Below are 27,458 nucleotides of genomic sequence, written 5' to 3'. Positions count from 1 at the left end.
TGATCTCAGTGATCTAGTTTATTACAGTATGCAGGAGTTGGAAAGGTTCTGTAGAGAGAGAAACATAGGGGTGAGCGAGTCAGACACGGTGTACGAATTGAGGAACTACATGATTGGATGGCAAGCAGATGAATGGGAACGTGAGCGCAGTGAGGAAGAAAGGGCCCGGGCCTCACACCTGGAGGGTGGTGGGTCCGTGGGGAGCCCTGAAGATTTAGAAGAAGATGACAGTACCTGGACTCCAGTAGAGAGTGAGGACCCCGTAGGTAGGGAGTCCCTTGCTGGGTCCAGCGTAGGAGATAGCGCCTCATCCCTTTCCTTGTCCCCTGAGTATAGTGGTAGTTTTCTGGATTCCCCAGTGAGGGTGGAGTCCAGGGGGGGCAGCGATATAAAGTGCAGTACAGAGAGTCCCAGTCCCCCGAGTGTGGTACCTTGTTCCCGAGAGGAGGAATGTAGGTTGAAGTTCAGGGGCAGTAAGAAGCTGTCTCACCAGTCTTGGGAGGAGGCTGTGGAGGAATGTCATGATGCACTGGTGGACTGGTTGGTGTTTAACCCGGAGCAGGATTTGGATGGAGTACTAAATATGATTATCAAGGAGCAGATGCTCAGTAGTTGTTCTCCAGGGTTGCGCCAACACCTGTTGAGGTATAACTCTTTTTGTCCATTTGAACTTGCAGAGGAAGCAGACCGCTGGGAAAGGGCCAGAGGTTCTCTAGTGTCATTAGTGAGTGATTCCAACAATAGTGGGTCAGAGATCCTCCAGCCCAGCGTGGTGGAGGAGGCTCAGTGTAGCCCAGCTAGGTCCCAGGATAGCGAGGAGGGTGTAGGGGCTCACTGCCTGGCTCAGTGGAGCAGGAGTGAGGGGGTGACCGAGGGTCCCCAGACGCCCGAAACCCTGCCTCAGGACTTGGATGGTTTCATGAGGGAACACCAAGTTGGGGACCTAGGCTGTCCTGTTAGTCCACTTGAGGAAGATCTCTTAGTGAGTGGAGGACCTGGGGCACCTGTAACCAGGGCTCCTGTGGTTCTAGAGGCTGGCAGTACAGCTCCGGTAGGGAGGGTACAGGAGTCCAGCGTGAGTGATTGGGGGATGAGTTCCCCAGTGGAAGAGCCGGTGGGTCAGGGACTTCCCAGTTGGGCTAGGTTCCCGTGTAGTGACCAGGGTGACACCACTTCTGTTCTGGGGGATCTCCGCGCACTGTCAGGTGGACAGGGGACGGGAGATCAGCGCCAGACAGACAGTCGCTCGACATACGTGTCATTTGATAGCCTCAGGGGGATGGAGTGGAGATCCCCAGAAGTCCTGGAGTGCCAGGCAATTATTCCACCAAAGGTTCTAGGCCGGAGGTTGGAAGGCCAGGTTCGGGATCAGCCTGACCTGAAGGGTGGGTCGTCTGTAATCAGCGTCCCGACCAGTTTTTCTTCCAGAGGTACCGCCCCAGTTGGTAGGGAGCAGGGTTCTGGAAGGGGGTGCAGAGGGTGGGAGAGCCCACCTCTGCCCCCGGTACAACCTGAGGGGTTAAACCCTGGGTTGGAATGGCGTTCTAGGTGTACCCCTCGCCAGAGGAGGAGGAACCCTAGGAGAAGAGGTAGGGGGAGGAGAGCCTTCCCTGAGACTCCTGGTCCGCCTGAGGGTGTAGACCCTAGGCTGGAGAACCAGTGGCAGTCTAGTCCTATCTTTCAGAGAGGAAGAGTGGAAAATGGCCGCTATGTGCCAGGGGTTACTACCCCCCACTCTGTGGTTAGGCAAAGACCAGTGGCACCTGGGTGGCCTAGGGCCTGGTCTTGGCCGCGGACAACTTGGGAGTACCAGTGGGGTAGCCCAGTTGGTCCAGACAGTGGTGTTAGAAAGAATTCCATGGGTTCGCCGTGGCGTAGAACCGGAGGGTGTCCCTGCAGTTGCGGGCCCGCGTCCGTGTTCTATCGCCCCAAGCAGGGAAGTCCATCACGGTGGTGATTGGGCTGCCCTGCGTTTTGGCTGGAAGGGGGTTGTGTTGGACTTGGCCCTTCTGGCAGGTTCACCCCTGAACTTTTTTGATTTTTACTGGTGACTTGGTGTGGTGATTGGTTGGTTTCTGCGCACTTTCCCTGTGTCCCAGGGTAAAGTGCGTGCGTGCTCTGAGTGCATGAGGTGAGATAGGCCTGCCCTCCCATAGGAATGCATGGGGAATGTATGTGTCCCTAGTAGTTCCTGATGCGTGGGGTGTGCAGGCCCGAGTTTGGTATGTGCGGACTCGTGGGAGTGAATGCTGCGCGATGATGTGTGCGGCGTGTATGTACCTAGTGTGGAAGTGCCACTTCTGGAAGTGGGCACTTCTGTGTGCAGTGTGTCTGTCGCGTGATTGGCTGGTCGTGTCATGTGACGGGCTAGGGATTCCCCAGTGTCAGGATGAGTCACCCAGTGGTGAATGGGGAGATCATCAGCTAGATGGGTGGGAGGAGTCCACCTGGGTCCTGAATAGGACAGGGTTTTCCAAACACAATGCTGGCCCCGCCCCCTGTGGTGCGACTGACGACCCTAGCCCTGCCAATGAATAGAGTGAGGGGCTGAGCACATCAAGGGTGCTCCCCAACCAGCTGCGACTGGTTTTCCCCCTCACCCTGAACCCAGAACAAAGGGTTTGTCTGTATAAAAATGGGGCTGTGTGCCCACAGAAACTGTTCTCTGCCAGGATCCTACTTTGAGGGGGGGGCCTGCTGCTGCTGGAGGCTAGGAGGAACCGCCACTTGGGACTGCCTCCCTGCCCTGGAGGGCCCAGTGAGCTGGCCCCTGGCCCAGCCTTGCCCCCTTCCTTAAACTTTGCTGGACCTTCTCTTTTTCTTTTGTATTCTCCCCTGGGCGCTGGGAACGCTTTGTTTGCTCCTCTAAGCGCCTGGAAGCGCTTTTGTTTCACTTATAGCGCTAGTAGCGCTTCGTTTGTGGCCAGCAACGCGGCGCTGCAATTATTAGCGAGGGAACCCCGACGTAGGGATTCCCTGCTATTTTGCAATATTCTGAGCGGGTGCCCACCCCGCATTGTTGCACTGGTTGGCGGGTGCCTACCCCGCTTATTTGTGGATTTCCGGCGGGTGCCCACCCCTCCGTACATCAACGAGGGAGCCTACCCCTCTTATGGCCGAAATTTAGAATCACCGCTGCAGCCCGGTCCGGGGGAAGCCCAGGAAGTCAGGCAACGCTGACTGGGACGTGGGCGGGACTTCGAAGCAGGAAGCGACGAGAGCCCACCTCGCGCTCCTGCACTGGCTGGAAGAGAAAGAGGAATCGGGAAGCTCGGAGCCCGGCAGGCTCCGCTCACAAGTCCCGGGTCCCAGGAGGGGGCCGGGCGAAAGGAAGGTCCGCGCTGCAGGAGGAGGCACCCGAGCGAGGAGACGCCGCCTCTCAGGCCAAGGTGAGTGCGGGCGTCCCTGTGGGTCTCTCCCCTGCGGCACTCATAGTTCCTTGCAGCCCGCTTCCTGAGCCCGAGTGAAGCTCCAACGAAGGGGGCCTCCCTAACTTACTGAGTCCCCCGAACGGGACTCCAACATATGCGGGGGCAGATCGTTGAGCGCAGAGGTCGCTCCAACGACGGGGGTGATTTGAGCTGCGAGGGCCCCAGAGAGGGGGCCCCCACCTATCCCTGCCCGGTTAAGAGACGGTTGAGGCTCCAACGTGAACGGGGCATAACATTGTTTAGAGCCTGCGAGGCTCAAGGGGCACATTATTGTTTTAAGAGCCTGTGAGGCTCTCGAGTTCCCCGGAGTGGAACTCCAACACGTGGGCACATTGGTTGTCAGAGCCTGCGAGGCTCCCGAGTCCCCCGAGTGGGACTCCATCGTTGTTTTAGAGCGCTCGTGCGCTCCACCGAACGGGGCCAGCCATATTTGTTTAGAGCGCTGGTGCGCTCCAACACTTGGGGGCATTCTCTTTGGCAGAGCCCAGGGAGGCTCCGAGGCATGCCCGATTGGTTTTGAGAAGGCACAGTGGTGCCCCGGCATTCCTCCACAGCTGCCCAGCACTTAGTGGGCAGCTGCAACGTTTAGGTTGTGGCCTCTGTGTTTTGGCTTGCACAGCTTGCGCAGCCATGCCCTGACTTTTCTGGACACAGGGCGTCCTTGCCCCTACTAGGCCAGTTGGCCCAGGGACTGCCACAGTAGTGGCTAATGTGAGTTTTGGCGCTATTGTTCCTTTCCTGCACCTGAAATGTTTTTATGCATCATGTGTTTATTTCCTTACACCTCTAAATGTATTTTATGCATCCTGTGTTTATGTGCTTAGACCCCTACAGGTAGAGTGATACTTAGGTGGTTGTTTTCTCCCTAGTACAGGTGGTACTAGTAAGGTCCTAGTTCCCTGCGTGATATTCCTAAAGGTGGTTAGGGTTGCGTAGGTGGTACTTTCTGGTTACCAGTAGTTACTGGTTGTGTGCTATATGTTCTATTTTTAGTGCTACAGTGATTGTATGTGCTATGTTCTAAAATATGATTCCTACGTTCTAAGTGCTATTTCTACAAAGTGCTAATTCCTGACAGTGGTCCATGTGGCCCTGTCCCCTGTATATATAATCCCTTGTAAATTCTGCCCGTGCCTGTTGGCACATTGTAAAGTGTGTGTTTTTATCTAATGTGTTGTGTATAATACAAAGGTTATTTTTATATAATACCTTGTGTGGAGTTTCCTTTGTGGTGGGCCTTGGGTGTTGTTGCTGGGTGCGTGCGCAAACGCTTTACACATCGCCTCAGGGATAAGCCTGTCTGCTCGTGCCAAGCTACCAAGGGGGTGAGCAGGGGTTATCTTTGGCGTGTAACTTCCTTGCCCTGACTAGAGTGGTGGTTTCTGCCTGACTTTGGCGCAAGCCTTAGCCAACCATCTTGTATAAAATTGGCCTACCAGCTGGCAAATAAACCCCTATTGTTGTCACCTAAAGCACACTCCACTAGGGGGAAAGCAGCTACAATAGCTTTCTTGCATGATGTTCTCATGGCAGAAATTTGCAAGGCAGCAACCTGGAGATCTGTGCATACTTTCACAAGGCATTATTGTCTTGAATCCGACTCCAGGGCGGATACTCAAGTAGGCCAGGCCTCCTTGAGAAATCTGTTCAGATAAGAGAAATGTCTGAATTGTCAAGTTTAGTTGTCTGAGATTGATTGTTAATTATTATTTTCCTTTGCCCGCAGTGGATGAGGTGAGGCTCGCTATTCTATTCTGGTGCTTATGACTATTGATGAGTATCCCCTGGAAGAGAAGGATTAGTTACTTACCTGTAATCCTAGTTCTCTTCCAGGGGTATCCTCATCAAAGTCATCAGCAACCCTCCCGCCTCCCCGGGCAAAGGATCCTTATTCTTAAGGAATCGTCAACTATTTGTGTCATGGCTTTGTGTCACCGCAAAGAACAACTGACCTAACTGTCACCCCTGAGGCATGATGGGAAGCTAGGGGTCATGGCTGCCTTAAAGGCACGGTGCCAGTTTTTTCTATGTTGCTATGAGTTAGCTTTCTAGCCTTTCTAGGCTGTAGTTTTTCTGCAATGCAGCCTGTGAGCTGTCAATGCTTTTAGTCCTTTCTGAGGTTTTGGGCTAAATGCTAAGCATTAAAACAGTTTTCAAACATGCTTTGCTGTTGTTTTCTTCCCTGTTTTTTATGATATATTGTTTATATTAGATATATTATTTATAATATACAGGGGAGTCCTTACAGCATTATTCAGCTCTGGTTGTGAAAGACTGCATTTGCTTTTTTATTATTTATATATATATATATATATACATATATATATATATATATATATATATATATATATATATATATATGTGGAGATGCATATATGTAGGTCACATATATGATAATGTTTCTGAGGTCCCCGCGCATGGGCGGGAATATTATAGTGCTTATGACTTTGATGAGGATACCCCTGGAAGAGAACTAGGATTACAGGTAAGTAACTAATCTATCATTGCAATGTGTAGTACTGTAGTCTGGGTATAATATTTCCATGGATAATTTCTGAATGCTGCTTGTCCCAAAACCACAAAAGAGAGCTCAAAGTTGCCATTTTCTCAGATCCACCACCATTCATCATCAGACAGCGAAAATATAAATATATTCGTAGGTGGTCAATTCTGCCTATATATTATTCTAAGCAGAGTATCATAAAGCAAAGTGAAGCTTTGACTGTACCAGTGACTTACATTTTGAATACTCCTCCATGTTCAAATCTTGTCACCTGTCTGTTCTATATTTATCAGTTGAATTTTAGGTAACTAACACATTTATAAGCATTTGCAATGCAATAGGTCTTGCATTTACGAGGCTTTGAGCTATTGGCACTGTAAATGTCAATAGCTTAAATTCTCGCAAATGCGAGACCTATTGAATTGCAAATATTGTTTGTTTCCAAGCGCCCATGCCGCACTTGCACTTAATAGAGGCCACGCCCCTTTCTTTAGGCGAGCCACATTCAAAGAAAGGGGCGTGGCCTCTATTAATTGCAAGCGCGGCATGGGGCGCTTTGAAACAACCCACAAAAAAAATTTGTAAAGAAATAGGTGTCGCATTTTCAAGAGTTTAAGCTATTGTCATTTACAATGCCAATAGCTCAAACTCTCCTAAATGGGAGACCTATGGCATTCCACAGAAGCGGCCGCCATTGTCCCGGCTGCTTGGAAAGTGAAAGCGCGTATGGCGCGCTGAATGTTGCTGCAAAGCACTTCGTGCCTGCAGTAAGACAAAACTCACTAAAGAAATAGTGCTTACAGAATAACCAACACAGACTGTGTAACAACAGAAGTAAAAGGGCCAGTCCTCATGGGAGGTTACAAATGAAGACAAGGCGGTACTAAGAAGGGACTAACGAGCCCATTACCGAATCAGAAGCCAGTATTTACAAAGGACAAAAACACAAGCCAATGAAAAATATGGGCAGAGAGTGGACGGAGCTTCAACTGCATACTCTAATACAGCATGCCTCGCAGAGCATGGCAGGTTCGACCTAACCATCAAGATTGAAACCTGCGGCAGGAGCAGCAGGCGGCAGTTTGCGTTTCCCCATTTAGTCACACAGGGGCAAAAAGACAGAAGCAAAAAGTCACAAGAGATTAATGCTATAATTGCCTACGTGTGGAAATGAAGTTGAAAATAAGGTGACCCAGCGCGGCCCACTCCAGGAGATGGCGGGCGAAGACGGACCCGGTCTTGGCAAGGGCAAGCTCCTAGGCACATCCCGCGCCGCAGGTCTCAGGTACTAGTAATATCGGTCTTGGCAACCCTCAGTTGTGAGCAATGAGGGCAGAGTCCAAAGGCATACTAGGGCACGTAGTTTTACCCCAGCAGCCCAGCACCAACACCTACCTCACTCAAGCAGCACGTCCGTTTAAAATTATTTATTTTTAGACTAATTGAGGCATGTTCTTTTTAGGTCTCGCTGAGTCAGTGCGCATGCGCTGCTCGGAGAGACATTTTGTAGGTGAGTTTTCAAAGTGCTGCTGGCTGGCCTAGCGCTTGCGTTCACGCGAGCGTGCACGCGTGAACCGCCAGCCTTCAGCAGCACTTTGAAAACTCGCTCCGCCTCTCCACAATCATTGCTGCGCGATGACATGCTCAACCAATGGTTTCTTTGCTGAGATGGACGCCGCAACACTCCCTCGTCATTCTTTCGAGCTGCCAGCTTGGTTTACTTTTGCTCAAGGCCGCGCAATGTCTTTAAGCATTTTTTTTCAATCCTCTCCCCTACACCCTCCCTTCTCCAACTCCCTCGTCATTCTTTCGTTATTCTTATGCTTTCCGGGCGATGTCTTTAAGCATTTTTTTTTATCCTCTCTCCTAGACCCTCCCTTCTCCGACTCCCTCGTCATTCTTTCGTTATTCTTATGCTTTTGTAGCAGGCACCCGCGCACCACTCGCTAGCCTACTTTTTTAATCCTCTCCCCTACACCATCCCTTCTCCGACTCCCTCGTCATTCTTTCGTTATTCTTATACTTTTGTAGCAGGCACCCACGCACCACTCGTCAGCCTACTTTTACCGTCGCGCACGCACCACTCGCTCGGCTCGCATGCTTTTTTCTTTTCTCTCTCGTCCTTGCTTCTCTGCCATCACTCTCCCTCTCTCTTCTCGCCCACTCTTTCATCTAATCCTCAGTTCTCTACTTTTATCTCCACTCTCTTCCGACCATCTGTCCTCCCAACAATCCACCCTGCCCGACATCTTCCCTCTACTTCCGCCTCGCCATTCGCTCTCACACCCTAGCCCCTCCTTCCCCCACGCACGCGCCCTTTCCTTTCATGATTCTCCCTGAATATAGAATCATCCCCTGGGATTTGGATGCTTACTAAAGTAATGTGCTAAAAACTGCCAGGTTTTCCAATCGCCCATCTCTTGGTTCCCTCGCCTAACTTAGCTGTAGAGGAGCTGAGTAGTTTCCCAAGGCGGAGCCTGCGGACTCACCCTACCAGGATGCCAGCCACCAGAGAACCAAAATCCGCAATGTTCTTGGAAGGCCAGACCCAGGTAGGAAAACTTTTGCCGTCGCGCGCGCGCACCACTACTATTCTCTAATGGCGGTCTCTATTCCCAAGCTTCAGCAGGGATCTTTTCACTCTAGTGTTGTCATCCCTGAAGCTCCGCCCATTATAAACCCGACGGTGCTTGAAATAAAGGATGTATTTTGCGCGCTCTCTCTTTTGCTCAGGACGCGTGCCCGCTTAAACTGCTGTCTCAGCTGTAAGTTACTTTCCACAAATACTGCGCCGCTGTATTCAAGGCACAGGACATTGGTGTTTTCAAAATAATTTTTTTTTCGAACAGTTATTTTCCTTGAGCATTTCTGCCGATCTAGGAGTTGCACCAGCCTTGTACTTAAAACAACATTTAAGTACTACTGTGTTTGCATTCATTACTCTACTTCCAAAACACTATACTATGTTTGTACACTTGCCAAATGTTAGCCATACTTTGCAAAGAGCAGAAATCACGCCGTTCTTTTAGGATTCCAGCGACCTCTAAACTATATCCGTCATCTTGGAATCAGTCTACATGGTTTCACGTTACGTGAAGAATCATGAAAGAATTGCTCTTATTTAGAAAAGTGTGAGTGAGAAACAGTTCCGGTTTTGTGCTTCAAAAATAAACCACCCTGTTAGCCATCGTGGGGCAAATTCAGCAAAGAATAGTGAATCCTTGGTGACATGGGCATGATCCCAATATTCCCGTTGATTTGCTTTATCATGAGGAAGTCTCTAAACAAACCTTGTGTGGTTTTAAAACTATAGCAGTCGTCGTTTGTTTTTTAGCTTATCAGCCCTAAAACTCAGTGATCAGATTATCCGAGCACAGAGGGTTAATTACATTCTTCATACGAAGTCATGCCATTCCATAGACCAATGGAAAACACGGTATTTGGAGCAATTGTACCACCTCACGACGAACAGGGCTTTAAGGATGAACAAGCATTGGCATAGCCAATAGGTCTCGCCTTTGGGACCTTATAAGTGTTTAGCCATGCAACAGTTGATGCTGTTGTACCAATGATATTGTGCTGCATAACTAAATACTTATAAGGTCCCAAAGGCGAGACCTATTGGCTATGCTAATGCTTGTTTTAGGATGGTGCTGTGGAAGTTTTTGTAGCAGAACCTTCCTGCAGAATGTGTACTGTTCACGAATGACACTGCAGTGCATTACTTCCATCTCGATTTAAAATACCACTGTGTGACTTTCTGGGCAAGTGGTTATTAACATGTTTTGAGATTCTTATATATTGTCATTTTGTGTCAGGATTTTACATTGGCAGTGCTGTGTACGGATCTCTGGTGTGCCACCTGACAGGACCAGGCACACTGGCACAGCTGTGAGTAGGCCTTCAACTGGAAAAGCAAGAGGTGCTGTTAGTCAAAGTTGGGGCTACACTGGGTGTGTATGAGAAGGAACAAGTGCTAAAATAGCTGCGCAGCTGCTGGTCAGTCAGGATTTGCTGCATTGCCTGGTCAAGGTGTGCCATTAAGGCTCTCTTTGGGCCTAAGGACTGGTATACCGTGGCTGCTGCTCCGCTATGGCGGAGGAGCGCCACCCCCTCCCACTGGTTTTAATCAGTGCAAAGAGGCATAAAATGATAATAACATCAAGTTATTATCATTTTATGCTTTGTGACATGTTCTGCTGCTTTGCGGGCGCGCAGGCGGGTGGGCCCACTCCTAAGTGCACAATGACTGTTTGGGCGGCCCGAACCAGTCATTCGCACTATCACCTTTCTACTGCATTACAGCCTGCATGAAGAACAAGCCAAGGCTCCCATTCCCTGGTTGAGCGTCCAACCAGGACACTCACAACCAATCACAATGCTGCATTGCAGCGTAGTGCTTGGTCAGGGGAGCCGGGGTGCCTGAAGCGTTGCAACTGGATAGCGTGACCTGGCGCAATGGTAAGTTTATTTTATTTGTACATTTTCTTACAAAAAAATATGAGCTACCCCCCCTCCCCCCGCATGACCCGCCTGAACCGCCACCCGCGAGCCATGCCGGCCACGACTGCTGGTATAGCAATGATGCTACAGGGTATATTGTGGTGTAGTGACTTTGTGGGTCCAGCTGTGTCACTCGGTAAGTCATCGCTGATGTTACAATAAGACCACCATAGGCTGCTACCTTATGAAGCCACCATGTTTAGCAACAAGACGTTGAAAAATGTCAATAAATGGCATAAAAACTGACTTTTTCTAAGGAGAAGGGAGCATCCAAAAGGCAACACATCATTTTACCTGCCGCTTTGAACAACCTGGCACCAGAGCAGGACTCTGTTTTTGCTCACTGTGACGAATATAAAGTCCTAGCTTGGAATGGCGACAGTCACTTGGGTGACGAGTGCATGGGAGATGACCAAAGCGTACGTGAGCAGTGCAGCAGAGCAGAGATATAAAGGTGAAGGGAAGAGTGTAGAGGGATAGAGAGCAGAAAGGAAGACACAAATGAGAGAGATAACTGGATGCAAGATGTGCAAGAAAACAGACAGACATGCAGAAGAGAGATGGTTGATTGGGAGAATAATAGGCCTTGTCCCTGGGGTTATTCTCAGGCAAGATAAAAGCTGAAGCAAAAAATAAAAGTTTTATGCAAGTAAGGAACCCACTCTATGCCCTCCGGATAAGTAGTTGTATGGGCCCAACAAATATTTTTACTCAAAGCCCCACAAAAGACTATTATGACCATGCTTCCAAATTAAGGAGCATTCTTGTTGATCAGGCGGGCTCGGAATGGTTTGAGGAAGGAACTGGGCAGAGATCCGTTATTGGGTCTGTAGTGACGTCAGGTCTAGAGTGACGTCAGTTAAACCCACTCACTGCGCGGTGTCCACTCTGCTTCGGGCAGGTCGTCACTGGACATCACTACGTTTTGCAGTTACTCAAAACTATGTCAAAGGCCACATCGTTGCTTCATGGCTAATACTCAACAATAAAGCAGACACGACAAACTCCAGAGGCGTGGTGTTTGGTGGGCACCATTTCACATTTGTTATGACGCACAGTGCCATTGCAGCGCTGTGACTTGTTAAAGACGTGCTACAACTAGGCCCACACCATGACGGCACTCAGCTCAGACCAAAGGGAGGGTGGTGGCGTGGTGTCCATGTGCTGGCTCTCTGGGGGCACCGGAGTGGTCAGCGAAGGGCAGCTCCGGCCTGAGAGCAAGTGTAGAGGCTCCTGTCTCGAGGAATCTGTGTCACTCCGCTGTACTCTGGGGACACTCAGCCTCCCACACCTAGAGATGCCCAGCATCCCCACACCCCCTCCCACCTCAGACCCATGTGGCAAAAGCTTTTCCATATGAGATTTTCATGTTATCTGCTGGTTTCAAAATCCTCAGGCAGGCTGTTAGAGAAAGCCAGGGGGCCCTGGTCCGGAAGCCACAGTGCAGAAGAGATTCTGAGAGGAGATGTCATCTCTCATTAATGAATGAATGAATGAAAAAATATTTATAGAGCGCGTAGCTACCCGAGGGCATCCCAGCGCTAATAGCAGCTGTGCATAGACTAAGGCAAAGTTACTGAGCGAGATTAAGGAAAAAACATGTTTTGAGAAGTTTCCGGAAGGCTAAATGGTTGGACTCATGACTAATGTGAGGGGTAAGGAGGTTCCACAGCCTGGCAGCATTATAGGAATACAAACCGCCTCCGCTTCTCGCCTTTTTTATTCTGGGAACTAAGGCCAGACGGAGGTTGTCCAAGCACAGGCACCTGTTAGGACGGTAGGGCGAGATGATAGAGCGGTTGAAAGGCGGTCCCTTCCCTTCGAAGGACTCGTGAACTATACAGAGAGACTTAAATTTAATTCTCTCCAGTATGGGAAGCCAGTGAAGGGTATTGAGTGCTGGTTTAGCAGATTGTCGGTTAGGAATCCGGAGGAGCATGCGCGCTGCACAGTTTTGCACAGTCTGTAGCTTCGTGATGGTTGCATGGGGAGCTCCTAGATAAGGGCATTCGCGTATTCCAGGCGGGAAAGAATTAGAGCCTGGACCATGAGTCTCCTTGCAAGGAAGGGTAAAAGAGGAAAAACTTTCCGAAGCATCCTGAGGATTCCATAGCAGGTGGCCACCAGTTTCAGAGCTTGGTGTTTGAAATTCAGATCGTGGTCAAGCCATATGCCCAGGCTTTTGATCTGATTTTTGGGAGCAGGAGCGGGGCCGAGACTGTCTGGCCACAACAGTCCTGCATTAATGATAGGGGAGTTGCCTAGGAGTATCAGCTCTGTCTTATCTCCGTTCAATTTCAGATATGAAATCTCCATCCACTTGGCCACCTTCTAAAGGCATGGGCCTAGGCCAGGTCAGGAGTTGTCAGAGTGGTTTAAGGCCACGACAAGTTGTGTATCGTCAGCGTAAGTGATAATCTTGACACCAAAAGGAAGAACTATTTCAGCTAGCGGGCTCATATATACATTAAATAGAGTGGGACTCGAGGATTATCCCTGCGGAACACTGCAGCTGAGAGACATACGTTTTGAGATAGTATCACCTTCAAAGACCTGAAATGACCTGTGTTCCATGAAGGTTATGAGTCACGCATTGGCCCCCCCCAGCCACTCGAGATTCCGGAGTCCGGAGTCTAAGAACCAAGATTTTGTGGTTAACAGTGTCCAAAGCTGCAATGAGATCTAAAAGGATGATGGCCGCAATGCCTCCTCGGTCCAGGATTTTCTACTGCTAAAAGAGCAGTTTCCGTCCCCTGTTGGGGTCAGAAGCCAGTCTGAGAGGGGTGAAGGAGATTGTGAGACTCCAAAAATGTGGAGAGAACTGAATTGACATGTTTCTCAACAATCTTACTGATCCCTCGAAGGAGGGAAATGGGGCGATAATTTCCCAGTAGATCAGGATTGAGACTCAGCTTTTTTAGCAAAGCTTTCACCATAGCACATTTCCACAGAGGGGGTTACTCCAGTAGAGATACAGGAATTGATCAGCTCCTATATCACTGGAGAAGCTGTTCCATCGACTCGGTTCAAAAGAATGGGGTGTGCTGGGTCTCTGGGAGAACCCGAATTTACCAGAGCCGAGATAATTCCTAAAGACTTGAGATCTATCAGAGGAATTTCCTCCAGAAGATGCTCAATGATCTGAGGAGCAGTATCCAAAGATAACGAGTGCTGTGGCACGCTGTATGAGGAAAGGTAGTGTAAATGGCTTGAATTTTATCTTGAAAGAACTCTGCCAGTTCATTACAGCGAAAACGGGCACCATCAGTGGTAACTGAGGGGGAAGATGGTTTAAGAAGATTTTTTGCAGTGCAAAAAAATTCCCGTGGAGAGTTGGCAGCCAGGGTAATTATTTCTTCATAGTATGTGGCTTGCGCCAATTTAATTCCCGCTTTATAGATTTTGATGGCCTCCCTGTATTTTAGTTTGTTTGATAAGGAGTAGTCCTTTCTCCATGTTCTTTCAAGTCTTTTACAAACTTGTTTCTGCTCACGGAGTTTAGGAGAATACCACGGCGTTAATTTGGTCCTAGCTTTATTCCGAATTCACTTTTTGGGGAGAACACGGTCTAAAGAAGACCCAATCCACTTGTTAAAATTGTTATTTGTGCCAATTGGATTAGAGTCGGGGATCGGCCTGGTATCTTCGAGAACTGACATCCATTGTTCCAGCTGGAGTTAAGACCACAGGCGTGCCTGGCTTCTAACCGGGCTAACAGAAAGGGTGGGGCGCGTGGTGGCCCAGGCAAAAGGAATCAGGAAGTGGTCAGACCAAGGATAGGATCCCTCACCGATAACTCGTCAATATTGGAATAAATAGGGTCAATTAAATGGCCTTTAGAGTGGGTGGGACAAGTAACTTTTTGTTTGAGCTGAAAAGTCAGATCACTAACCAACTCAGAGGCGACTATATAGGAGGGATCCCCCAATATCGTAAAGTTAGAGGGGGAGCTGGCTAAGTTGGCTGCCATTCCAGGGAGAAGTCAACAAAATTGTCCATGGGCGCCAGGGGGATGGTAGATTAAAATACCTGAGAAAGTGAGGGTAGGCGAGAATCCTATCGCAAAGGAGAGGTTCTCGAAATTTGGTAAGTGGCCTGCTAAAAAGCGACAAATAAACTGCCTTTTATGTATAATAGCAATGCCACTACTTTTACCTGATTCCTGATCTTGCCTCTGATTGTGGTACCCAGGGGGGAGGGCTTGAACGAAGTCAGGGTCTGACTTATTATTGAGCCACGTTTCGGTTAAAAACAGAACTTCCAGGAGTTCTTCCTCTAATAGGATGGAGATTTCTGCTGAGTGTTTGGATAGTGATCAACAATCTAACAGGAACATTTTATAGAGTTCCTGATTAGGCGGGACAACTTGGGGTTTGGAGGCTGGGCAGAATTTAAAGGGACAATGGGAGCAAAGGGAAACGTCGCTAAAAGGAGAAATAGAGTGTAAACAATTACCATTAGTTACCCCCCTTAAGTGTTGAAGCTGGTCCCATGTATAGACGCATTTATCTGAGGGAAAACGGGCAGGGGTTGTAACCTGGCACCGGTAGGACGCGGCGAGCGCAGACAGGCATGCCATTGGTGCGCCAATGGCGCACCCGCTGCGAGCGTCCGCTGCACGGTCGCGTCTTCAAGCCCCTTTATAGTGTCAACGTCCAACTACTGGACCGCTGACCAAGATGGCGGCAAAGAATAATGTTCAAATAGCGATTAAAATGCCCGCCGGAGCTTTAACACAGCTCCTAACAGTATAGAATACAGCGGTAAAGTGCAGAAATAAGTGTGGATAAAAGCAGAGTAAAACGCTTTAAAAAATGCCCCTGAGCCTTAACACAGCTCGTAATAGTCTAAATCACAAGGCTGAGGGCATCAAGGAGGTGCCCATAAATCGGCAAGTCATTTGGGCTGGAGGAGGCCGTATTCTTCCTCGCCCACCCACCTCCCTATCAATGGCGAGTTATTCCTGCCTGACGTGTTCTCTGCTAAATCCCCCGAGCCTTAGGCCCTGCTGCTCCCTCGGATAACTCCTGCAAAGTTTTCTAAGTCGGAGGCGCTCGTGTTTAATGAAGCTCTCATAGGAGAGATGGCGGGGTAAGGTTGCCTCCTGAAAGGGACAGTTCACTCGCCCCCTCCACCTCTCCAGCTCCAGCACAATTCTTTCAATTAATGATAGACAGAAATCTTTTTTTCCCCCTGAATTGAGGCAATTGTCTCAACCTCATAGCCGCTGTCCAAGAGATAGCGACGCTTCCTTCTGGGCAGATCGAAAATAATGCAGAACAAGCAAGGATAGAGGCAACGTAGACAGTCTTGTGGAGGCGGGGCTTTAGGTCTGGTTGGTGGGGGGAGAAACAGCCACGAGGGAGACAGAGTGGGATTAAGCAGCAACAGAGTGGTTGGGGGATTGAGATAATGCCGGGTTTTTAGGTCTCGCTGAGACAGCGCTTTAGCGCTGCTCTGGCGAGACTTATAGTAAGCGAGTTTTGGAAGTGCAAACGAGTGCTTTCAGGCCTCCAAATACAGTGCATGTGCTCCGGGCGCGCGCATCATTTGGCAGCCTGAAAGCACTCGTTTGCACTTCCAGATCCCCCACCATTTGGCAGCCTGCACACCATTTGCTTTCACTTTCGCCCGCTTGTTTTGTTTGGCATTACCCACTTTCAAAATGTTCCCATGGGTTGTTTGGTCCGAATGGAAATGCACCCTCCACCTCCTAATGACTGACTAAAATCTAAATTCGGCTCTTCTTTGCGGACACGAGAACTCATTGGTGCACTTCGAGTCTTGCCTCAGTCAAATCACTTGACTTTTTATTTTTATTTTACATTTTACAGAATGATTTTCCAACTTTGCAGGATCAAGTCATGATAATCGTGCATTTTAAACGAAATCACTTGCTAAAATCGAAGACCCCCTCTTAAATCATATTCACCATCTCCTCTTTTCTGAGATTCCTTGTTTGGGTTTTGGGGCCTAAACACATGCGCTGTTAACATCTAGTGCTTGTGCACATATTTACTTCACTAAAGCACACGCTGTGTGCACCCATATACATAGTGCTACTGCCCGCCCCTTCTTCCTTTTCTCCTCCCCCTCCCACTTGCCTCACATTATTACATAGTAATCAAAAAAATCTTCTAATGAGGCCATAATTTTATCGCGCTCTGGAGCCTTACATGTTATCATGTGCTGTGGCATTATATTAAGCTAGTGCTAAACATTGCCTACTTCTCCGTAATCCTATTTTGTTTAGCAGTTTTATGCCGATTTTGCGTTGTATTAGGCAAAACTGTTGGGTCGTAGTCAAATTAGCTGCGTAATATTAGTACATGCAAGGAGCTTAATTTAGGGCGGTGCATGCCGAGACTCATTTCTTTAAGTTTTGTTTTTAGTATTTAAATGGCCGATTAAGTTTTGTTTTTAGCAAAAATTAAATGCGTTTATAAACCAATACTTTGAATACATATGTTAGAACTGAGAACCCGGAGATGTTCTTATGATGGTAAAAGCCTAAACATTGTGATAAAAGAATTGCCTTTACAAAAGCTGCTGCCATTGCTTAAACTGTTATCCTCTTCCTACATTTTCCGGTGCTTGTTTACTGCTGTCCTCCCTTAGGATGTTTTTACGACCACCTTTTAACTTGTCGACACATGTTTGTAGTCTCCAGACTTGTTAGAACAACAGATAAGGCTGTGGAATGGCTCCAAGACAGTGTCTACTTAGTTTCACCACAAACCCCCCACCCACTTAGCCTTAGGCTGTTTCTAGGCAGTCAGACGAGGTGTTTGTAAACAAGGCTGCTTCTTCTCCATCCTTGAGGTAAACACTGCATACTCCTTTGTAATCCTATTTTTTTTGCCAAGTTTGCGTTGTATTAGGCTAAACTGTTGGGTCGTAGTCAAATTAGGTGCGTAATATTAGTACGTGCAAGGAGCTTAGTTTAGGGTGGTGTGTGCTGGGACGCTTAGCACTGTTTTAAGCTTTTTTCCTTTAAACATTGTAGTCACAAAAGGACTTATATTTTTAAGGTGCTTAAGCATGGAAATTTATACAAGCCCGTAATGTTAGCGCCGCCAAGCAGGGATAGGTTTGTTAGAAATTCTTTGGGGAATAGGCCTGCAGTCGCTTTGTATTTCCAGACCGGGACATATATATTTTTTGGGGCCTAAACACATGCGTCGTTAACATCCAAAGCCTGTGCACATATTTACTTCACTAAAGCACACGCTGTGTGCACCCATTTACATAGTGCTTCTCGCCGCTCCCTCTTCCTCTGCTCTCCCCCTCCCCCCCCCCCTTGCCTCATCATTACGTAGTTCTCAAAGAAATCTTCTAGTAGGGCCTATATGTTATCACGTGTTATCACGTGCTGTGGCCTACTCCTCCGTAATCCTATTCTTTTTACCATTTTTATTATTATTTTGCGGTGTGTTAGGCAAATCTGTTGGGCTGTAGTCATATTAGGGCCGTAATATTAGTACTTGGAAGGAGCTTAATTTAGGGTGGTGTGTGTGGAACACTTAGCATTTTATTTTAGCTTTTCTCCTGTAAACATTGTAGGCATGCAAATATTTTTAATTTTAAGGTTCTTTGGCATGGAGATATATACAAGGCCCTAATGTTTGTGCCTGTAAGGAGGGACGGGATTGTCCGAATTCATTTTAGGATAGGTGCGCATTCGCTTTGTATTTTGCGTCTGGGACATGTTTTTTTTGTTTGGGGCCTAACACATGCGCTGTTAACATGTAGTGCTTGTGCACATATTTATTTCAGTAAAGCACACGCTGTGTGCACCCATATACATAGTGTTACTGCCTGCCCTTCCTTTGCTCTCTCCCCCCCCTTGTTTGCCTCACATTGTCACGTAGTTCACAAAGAAATCTTGTATGAAGGCCAATTAAGTCAGTATGCAGACGATATGTTTTAGTAAAACTGTTAAATGTACAGCTAGGTCAAATATAGTTTAGAACATGTGGCCTTTTAACTAAAGATTATCCAACTTAAAAAATGCGGCGTTAAAAAAAACGAAATGTTGGTACATGCCAACATGCTTAAAATGCACACTCGCCAGTTAAGTAAGTGTGCAAACAAAAGTTTTAAATTATTTGGAGGGTACACCACTGTACAGCGTGTATATTACACACAAATTACAACAATAAACACTCTACTCCCTAACATATCCTACCAGCTGTAAAAATGCATTACCTTATTAGAAATAACTGTATGCAAAGCATTAATTAAAATTACATGCGCTTTCGGTCTTTTGCTGAAACAACCTTACAAAACTTTATTACAGCCTTTTTTTTTTATCGTAGCATTAGATTTTCCCAACTATAGCACAAATCCTTACATTGTGCATTACTGTTACTGCTACCACATCCCCCCTCAAACAGCATACCTTATTTTAGCAACAGGTCGCCGTATCCTGCAGAGCGATTTCTTTGATGAAAACGCCCACAGACGAATTCACACTCAAACATCTACATTTCACTAACATCCACCTAGCTGCCTGTAGCTCACTGGCGCCACCTAAATTAACATACAAAACTAGATGAAAGAACGCAACAATTGACAGGATCAACCGACTGGCATCAAAACAAAAACAAGCATTTTCAATGCAATAGGTCTCGCATTTGCAAAAGTGTAAGCTATTGGCATTGTTCATGACAATGCCTTTATCTATTTTATAAAACAAACACATAAATAAATGCCATTATCATTTACAATGCCAATAGCTAGTGTTGCATTATTATTAGCAATACCAACTGCTCACACTTTTATAATGCGAGACCTATTGCATTGCAAATGCTTGTTTAAAGCGGCTGGCCATACTGAATGCTGCTAGCAAACTAGAAAGAGTTGAGTGGGGGGAGCATGTGAAAGGGGGCGCCCGTGTTACAGTGAGAGCGGGCACCCGGGTTACAGTGAAAGTGGGCGCCTGTGTTAAGGGTGAAAGCGGGCACCCATGTTGTTAATTTTAAAACACATAAGATAAGGTAAAACGCGGCCATGCTGCTTAAAAACAACACAAGCGGTTCTAGCTGAAGCAGCACATGTCCTGCTTGCAGGAAACAAGAGAAACTCTAAAAAAAATAGTGCTTACAGACTAAATAACACGTACGGTGTAACAACCGAAGTAGAAGGGCCAGTCGCCATGGAAGGTTACAAATGAAGTCAAGGCGGTACTAAGGTGGGACTAACCAGCCTATTTATGAATCAGAAGCCAGCATTTACGAAGGACAATGAACAAGCCAATGACTAATATTGGCGGAGAGTGGGCAGGGCGTCAAGTGCATACTCCAATACAGCATGCCTCACAAGCTCAACCTAAAAAATACTAGCAGGTTTTTGTTTTTTGAAATATACTCAAAAATAGAAATTGAGGACAATATTGATGGGTGGGTCCCCAAAGGATTTGGAAACTGAAAATTGTCTCTCAAAATCTAGATGGTTATAAAAAAACAATCATTTTAGCTGCTCTAGCCATTTCTATGTTTTATGTGATGGCACTTGTGCCATTCATAACAAATTACTACACACAACATACAAGAAAAGACTGAGGAGTTGGTATCTATTTTGCAAACGTTTGAAAGAGAGATAGATATGTACCTACTGGCAAGTAGGGGCAACGTTTGAGAATCTTCTAGAACCACTCATAGGGATATTTTAAAAGGTGAGGAATCTGCGGTTAAAAGTATTCATCAAAATACACAATTTTCGCCGAATGAGAAACTTTAAATATATGATGCAAATCCACGGAAAGGAATGTTTTCAGGGTCGCATTTATTTTAGCAACTGTAGCAGCAGAGATTAGAACATTTTTCATTTACATATTCAGCAGAATGTCACGTAGAGCAAGGTGAGTGCTCCAATTCTTAGTTGGGACTTTGTGATCTTCACAGACAGTAATTAGGCAAAGAAGGTACAGCGATAATAGAGTTGAGGCTTTAAAGACGCTTGTGCTTTATAGCTCCTGGAATAATCAAAATGTAGCTGTCTGGTAGTGTAAAGCTCTCTTACAATTAGCAATAAATTGTATGTGGAATTACACATTTGTCTGACTTCAAAAAAGTATTTAGGGCTTCGGCAAGAATCAATGCATTGCCATTCACAGTACTTTAATGTAGTATTTTTTGAATAAAGATATATTTATGAATGTAAACTGTTTTCAGGTTCCAGGTGGACTTCCAGTGTGGGAGTAGCAGTCACCCTCGTGCTGATGTGGCCTTCCACTTCAACCCCCGCTTCAAAAGATCAGGCTGCATAGTCTGCAATACTTTGCAGAACGAGCGGTGGGGCCACGAGGAGATAACTTACCAGATGCCAATCAAGAAAGGGCAGCCCTTTGAAATACTTGTCTTGGTCTTCAGTGACAAGTTTCAGGTGAGATTTGGAAAAGACTAATAAAAACAGAATGCTCAAGTTACTTTGCTCATATGTGGAGTCCTAAAGCTTGCACCTCTAAAGCGTCCTTTAGATTCAGTTTATTGCAACAGATTGTAATAGTATTTGTATACTGCTCTTATTGCCCCTGACGAGGCGTTAAAGCGCTTACGGCAAACCACACGCTACTCCGGAATTTAAGGTTAATGTTTAATCTAGTGGTTATTGTTAGTTTTTGCAATTAGTCGTGTGCTCTTAGCAAACAAAAAAAATATGAAATTAATTAAGCACATTATTTTCTGCTCAGTGTGCATGAAAATATGATTTTTTTCTTCGTTTTTTACATTATATGAAATGTATTTGTTCTTGCGATTGTAATGTAAATGTAAATGTAAGGAGATTTCTAGAGCGCATGGCTGCCCTTGAGCGTCCCAGCGCTAGGAGATGCGACAGAGAGTTCAACCGATAGCGAAGCAGATGGTTATGGGAACAGCCATGTCTTTAGTGACTTTCGAAAGGGAAGCAGATTGTGTTGGGCCCGGAGGTCAGGCGGAAGGGAATTCCAAAGCTTGGACGCATGAAAGGAAAAACGTCGACCTCCTGAACGAGCTTTCCTTATCTTGGGAATTTGAATTAGATGGGCGTGCGAGGATCGGAGGATTCTGGTAGTGGTATATGGAACCACAAGGTCCTTTAATATGGACGGCGCTTTTCCCTGGACGATTTTGTGGGTTAGGCACATAGCCTTAAAATGTACCCTTTGCTCAACGGGCAACCAGTGTAAAGCTCTAATCTCTGGTTTGGCAGAGCAGCGGGTCTTAGTGTTTGTGAGAATCCGGGCAGCGGCGTTTTGCACCACCTGTAGTCTGGCAATCACTTTTTTTGGAGCCCCGAGATAAAGAGCATTACCATAATCCAATCTTGAAAGGATAAGACCCTGTAAGAGGAGTTTCCTTGATTGGAATGGGAGCAAGGGAAGAATCTTACGGGTGGTGCGTAGGAGACCAAGGCATATTCCAGCCGTTTTTCTTGCCTGGGTGCTTAAGGTGAGATTTTGATCAAGCCAGATCCCCAAGCTTTTAATTTCAGCTTTGGGGATTGGAGGTGCGCCCATGCATGGAGGCCATAGAGACTCCGGCCGGAAATGGGATTGGTTGCCTATCACCATAATCTCCGTTTTGTCGCCATTGAGTTTTAGGTGGGATAGGTTCATCCAGCTGACTATGTCCCTCAGGCAGGAGTGCAGATCTATTTCGGGGTTATCCTGCTGGCTGAGGGAGACAACCAGCTGGGTGTCATCCGCGTAGGTCAGAAGTTTAATACCATACGGTACGACAATACCTTCTAATGGCGACATATACACGTTGAAGAGCGTAGGGCTTAAAGATGAGCCCTGAGGTACTCCGCAGTGTATAGGTGTCTCCCTGGAGAGGAAATCACCCTCCGCCACCTGGAAAGATCGATTGTCAAGAAATGACTTTAGCCACATCAGGGCCGAGCCAGAGATACCAAGGTCATGTAGTCTCTGGGCCAGGATACTGTGGTTGACGGTGTCGAAGGCCGCACTGAGGTCCAGAAGGATCACTGCCACTGATCCTGTCACTGATTGTGACTTCATAATCACAATTTCAGGTCATTTACAAGATCACAGCAATTCACAGGAATGAGGAGATGGGACTCCAGCTCACCAGTTCTAAAAAAAATAAATAAAAAAAAAGTCACAGCAACAAAAACCAATATGGCTCACCATTCTCACAACCTATCACCTGGTATCAAAATTAATGTCTACATTCAAGAATTGTGTAGAAAGGTATTACACCCCCACTGCCATGTTTAAATACGGCCTCTCCCCAACTCAAACTGTTGGTGATGCGGTGCCCTGGATGCTAATTTCCTACATATGACTTTGTCATGCCCCGGAATTTTTGCATAGTGGCATAAGTTGACCATGGAACTGCAGTCAATGACAATTTCAGACTTAAAGTTTCCCCCATGGTAGCACACCCATGTTACGTCAACGAGGTTCTAAAACCCTGCCGTAAATTTGTGTCTCTGAATCTGCTGATGGGGAAACGTAGAATAGTCATGTCGTGGAAATCCCAGGACCCTCCTAGGTACGCCCAATGGATCCGAGATGTCACCACTTGCTCTGAACATGCAGAAAATTACAATTTACTCCTCCCCCCACCTCCAGACCTAGTGATGTATGAGCTCCACTACATTCGTATCTGGTTGGTCTGAATCACACAACTTGAAGCCTCCATCGATTATCGTACGTCTTGTTTTCACACTCACACATTGAGAACTCACTTAAGGCCAGATGTACGACCATTTCATTTTGTGAGTCTCTAATTGCGATTTTCTCGCGACTTGCAATTAGTGACTCACAAAATGCGATGTACTAATGTGTCTCAGAAACATTTAGCAATTCCCAATGGGGTCGCAAATGACGTACCTCCAAATATTCATGAGGTAGGTTGCAATTTGTGACCCATTGGGAATGGTCTGTAATCACAGGGATGGTGGCCTGCTGGGGTCAGCAGACCACCATGTCTGTGATTGCTTTTTAAATAAAGCAATTATAAAAATTGAAATGCAGCCCCTTTTCCTTAAAGGAAAACGGGATGTATTTCAAAAAGAAAAATGAAAGGCTACCTTTTCATGTTTTAAGAGTAGGCAGTGATCCGTGGGACCACTGCCTGCTCTTAAAAAACTGTTGCTGCCTACATTCACAAAGGGGAAGGGGTCCTTTGTGGACCCCTTCCCATTTGTGAATGGGTTACCACCTCCTTCACAGAGTCAGTAAAATATTAATGTTATGCGACCGCATTCCGGTTGCAAAACATTCATACATGACCCTGCAACTCTCTATTAGGAAGGGATACCCTTGAAACGCTCTTTCCTAATACCGACTCGCAAAATAGGGTTGGTACTGGCCAAACAGCTCTTTATCAGTCACAAACGGCCTGATTTTCTGTTTGCTACCACTAAAAGCTGTCGTAAATCTGGCCCTAATTGTCTTAGTGATCGTAGGTGGCAACCTTACTGTTATATTACTTCTTGCATACGACACTGTGGAGCACGGAGATGGATGTTCTATGTATTTGAAATATCCGTTTGTTTGGATGATGCCAATTATCTATACCTGTGGCTGAGGAAAAAAGATAAGTCTTTAGAATTTGAAATCGAAGCAGAGGATGAAAGAGAAGACCTGGGTTGCAGAAATGGCTAAGTTAGCAGCTCATGAATGAGCACCTTTCAGGCTTTGAGGCAGTGAGCATGATTTTTAGAGTATCTGATGGCAGTTTCAGAGATTTTCATAAAGGGGAGTTCTGTTGGAGGTTGGGGCCCTTTTGTGAATACTGTGGTCTTTTCTTGGTGTTAAGCTGAAGTAGTTGAAGATGTATATAATAAATTATGCTGCTTGTCTTTGTGTTGCATATAAATAGCTGACTACTCCTCTTTATTGGATTGGAAGGAAGATGCTATGTACCATTTCTCTCTCTTGTACTTCAGAATTTTGAACATTTCAATGCAAAGCGTATCTTAACAAAAAAGAATAGTTTCCCTCCTATGAAAGGTATTCTGTTTAGGCAACTTGTGATCCCTCCACTCTGCCATTGTGACTCAAACCCTCTGCTTGGCATGATTAAGTTATGTTATTATGTTAATTTAACTCATAACACGCACAAATTACCCTGGGAGGGGTATCTGGGAGCAGCACAGGACTCAGGCAAAGTTGGAACAGTTAGACCAGAAATAGTCTTCGGAAGTTTTCTGAATCAATACAATTCCGTGTGCTTGTGGGTAGCTGGTTCCAATAGAAGAGGACAATGTATGAGAAGAATCCACCTCTTGAGCAGGATTTCCTGATTCGAGGGAATGTAAGGAGAGCTTTGTCAGTAGATCTTAAGGTTCTGCCTGGCTAGTAAGGTGTAAACTTTGCGGAAATATATCTTGGTCCTTTGCCGCTCAGAGGTTTGTGTGTTAAACAGCAGTTTTTAAACGTAATTCTTCTGCAGACTAGAAGCCAGTGAAGTAAGTAAGCGTAAAAAAGGGAGAAGAGGCATTCCCAGAAGGGAGATTTTGAATGAGGCGAGCTGCTGTATTTTGGACCACCTGAAGTTTATTTAAAAGTGTCTCATTGTTAGTGACCGGTAGGGCATTACAGTAATCCAGGTGGCTGATAACCAACGCTTGGAGAAAAGTTTTTCTCACAGAAAGTGGAAGTAGAGGAAAGACTCTTTGCAGTAGTCTTATCATATAAGAGCAGGTGACAGTGGTAGCCACAACCGGTTCTCTCATTGCCAGTGACTGATTAAGGCAAACACCCACGTTTTTGACTGCCATTTTGGGAATAGGCTCTGAGCCAATAAGGAGCCCAGAGATGAATGGGGCCTGCCAAATAGCATGATCTCTGTTTTGCTTGTTTTCAGCTGGAGACAGTTTTCTTTCATTCAGGTTGTGATGGCTTTCACCCCGGCTGCAAAACTTGCTTTCACATTATTTAGATGTTTATTGAAAGAGATTATATTCCAGGTATCATCATCATATAAGGCAAGAGCCCCTATGTCATGCTCTATGGTACGCAATTTCAAAGGTCCCAAGTTGATAGTCTGAGTTCGCTCTTTATCGATTTAACGTTGCTGTTAGCTAGACACCAACACACAGAGCATTGGAAGTCCCATTCTGCTCCCTTGCTTTCTCAATTGCAGAAAGAGGTGGAGAAATGGGGCCAAGCTGAAAGTACTGCTCTACAACGTGAGAATATCGGAGTTTACCGAAAATGCCTATAGCATTGGAATGGAATGCCCTATTAGAATCTTTTAAAACTCTGCACTCCCTTCAGCCCCTATATTGGGGCTAAAACTTCACTGCATAACTGGTTGGGTGTTCATAGGATACCTGAATGGCTAAAAGTTACATGATGCCTGGTTGTTCTAGGTTCCCTATCACAACATGTTTTCTCACTTAATTTGGACTGTGGTTTATACACTGAGTCGAGCTGGAAAACTGGCTTTAAAATTGATAAATGTTTATTCCTTCAAGTGACGATGTTTAGTTTAAGATGGGTGGGTACTGCGTTACATGTTCAACGTGGAAATAGCAAAAGCATTACAAACCTATCAGTACACTTCACCTGTGGAAAGGATTGTCGCCTGTATCGCCTGGCAGATTGAAGCTATGTCTTATATGAAAGCAAAATGTATGTCTTTGAAAAATGCAATAAAGTTTGTTAAAAAAAAGTTGATAGTCTGGGTTCTGTTAGATAGTAAATCAGCGAACAACTTTAGGGCCGTGCCATAGATTCTTATAGTCTGCAGCCTCTGAAGGAACCTAGGATAAGACACAGTATTGGATGTTGCGAACAAATCCAACAGCACAAGCAGTGATGGCTTATTATCATCTAGAGAGCATCTTATGTGGTCAGTGACTGCAATATGTGTTGTTTCAGTGCTATGCATGGATCTGATCCCAGATTGGGATGGGTCCAGAATCATGTTTGATTCTAGGTACTTCATAAATTGGCTGTTTATTTGCCCATCCAACAACTTACTCAATAAGGGAAGCAGAGAGATTGGACGATAGTTGGAGAGGTACATGGATGGAAGATTAGCCTTCTTTTGAATGGGTATGACCTGTGTGTTTTCCAAGGTATGGGAATTTTCCAAGAGCTTATCGATAAGTTAAGTAAGGAGCAGATGGCCGGGGCGAGCCGCTTGGACAATGCTACTAAGATCCTGGCAGGAGCGATGTCTAAAGTAGACCCTGGTTTGGCAGATGTCATCGCTGTCTGAATAAAATCCGGCCTAAATGGTTTGAAACTTACTAAGGCGCAAGCATCGTTGGCAGGGGACAGACTGACCTAAGACTCGGGCACATTTGGTCATCTGCATACAAAGCTGTATTAGGGGTTAACTGGGTTGCACTTCCTACTATAAAACTAATTTTAGTGGGTAATTGAAAAAATGCAGTTAGTAACAGGTAAGCAGCATGGTGCTAGTTGATATCAGACACCAAACTACCAATAGTGTTGACAAAGGGCGATGAGTTCAAAAGGCCACAGCTCGTAACATATATACCAAGGATATGACAACACTCAAGAATTTAGTCCAGTAAGTCAATTTTAGTCCAATGAGCCAGTCAGGCAAAGCTCAATCTAGATTCTGTTTATTGTTAGAGGTCTTTATTTGACAAAGTAACATCTAAAGGCACAGCTAACACGTTTCGTCACCCGTGTGACTTCAAGGCTCTTATCGTGGTAGATATCCCAAAGTTCCGTGAAAACGGTCATATGTCAGTAGATGGTGAATCCCCGATCTTATCTCCAAAAAGTGTTAGGTCTTTCTGTCTAGTAAATAAATATTTGTTCTCAAGAACGAATAACTGATTAGTCAGGACAACTTTCTATGTTTCAGTTTATTGGGTAGACTCCGAGCCAGTCTGTCGGATCTGAGACCAGGGTAATATTCTTGAAAAATAAGCAGAGATGCTTCAAGTCTCTCTGCGGTCCTATGTCTTATTTGACCCAGGGTGTAAACATTAAATCCTAGTAGTTGTGTGACCAAACGGAGAAAAAGGAGGGAAAAAGTTCAAATGTAAGAAGTCTGGTAAACTTCTTTTACGTGAGAGAT

The 27,458-nt window shown here is 46.1% G+C and overlaps 1 protein-coding gene across 1 annotated transcript in view; it reads left to right on the top strand.

Moving 5' to 3' along the window:
• Window positions 1-27,458, top strand: part of LGALS8 (galectin 8) — a 346,545-nt gene that overhangs the window by 190,721 nt on the left and 128,366 nt on the right. Inside the window, exon 4 of the mRNA XM_085611427.1 lies at window positions 20,613-20,823. Coding sequence (XP_085467553.1) covers window positions 20,613-20,823 — 211 coding nt within the window. The remainder of the gene's footprint in view (window positions 1-20,612; window positions 20,824-27,458) is intronic.

This window comes from Triturus cristatus, chromosome 6, assembly GCF_964204655.1.
Source record: "Triturus cristatus chromosome 6, aTriCri1.1, whole genome shotgun sequence".
NCBI classification, from domain to species: domain Eukaryota; kingdom Metazoa; phylum Chordata; class Amphibia; order Caudata; family Salamandridae; genus Triturus; species Triturus cristatus.
This window is presented reverse-complemented; position numbering and strand designations above follow the sequence as displayed.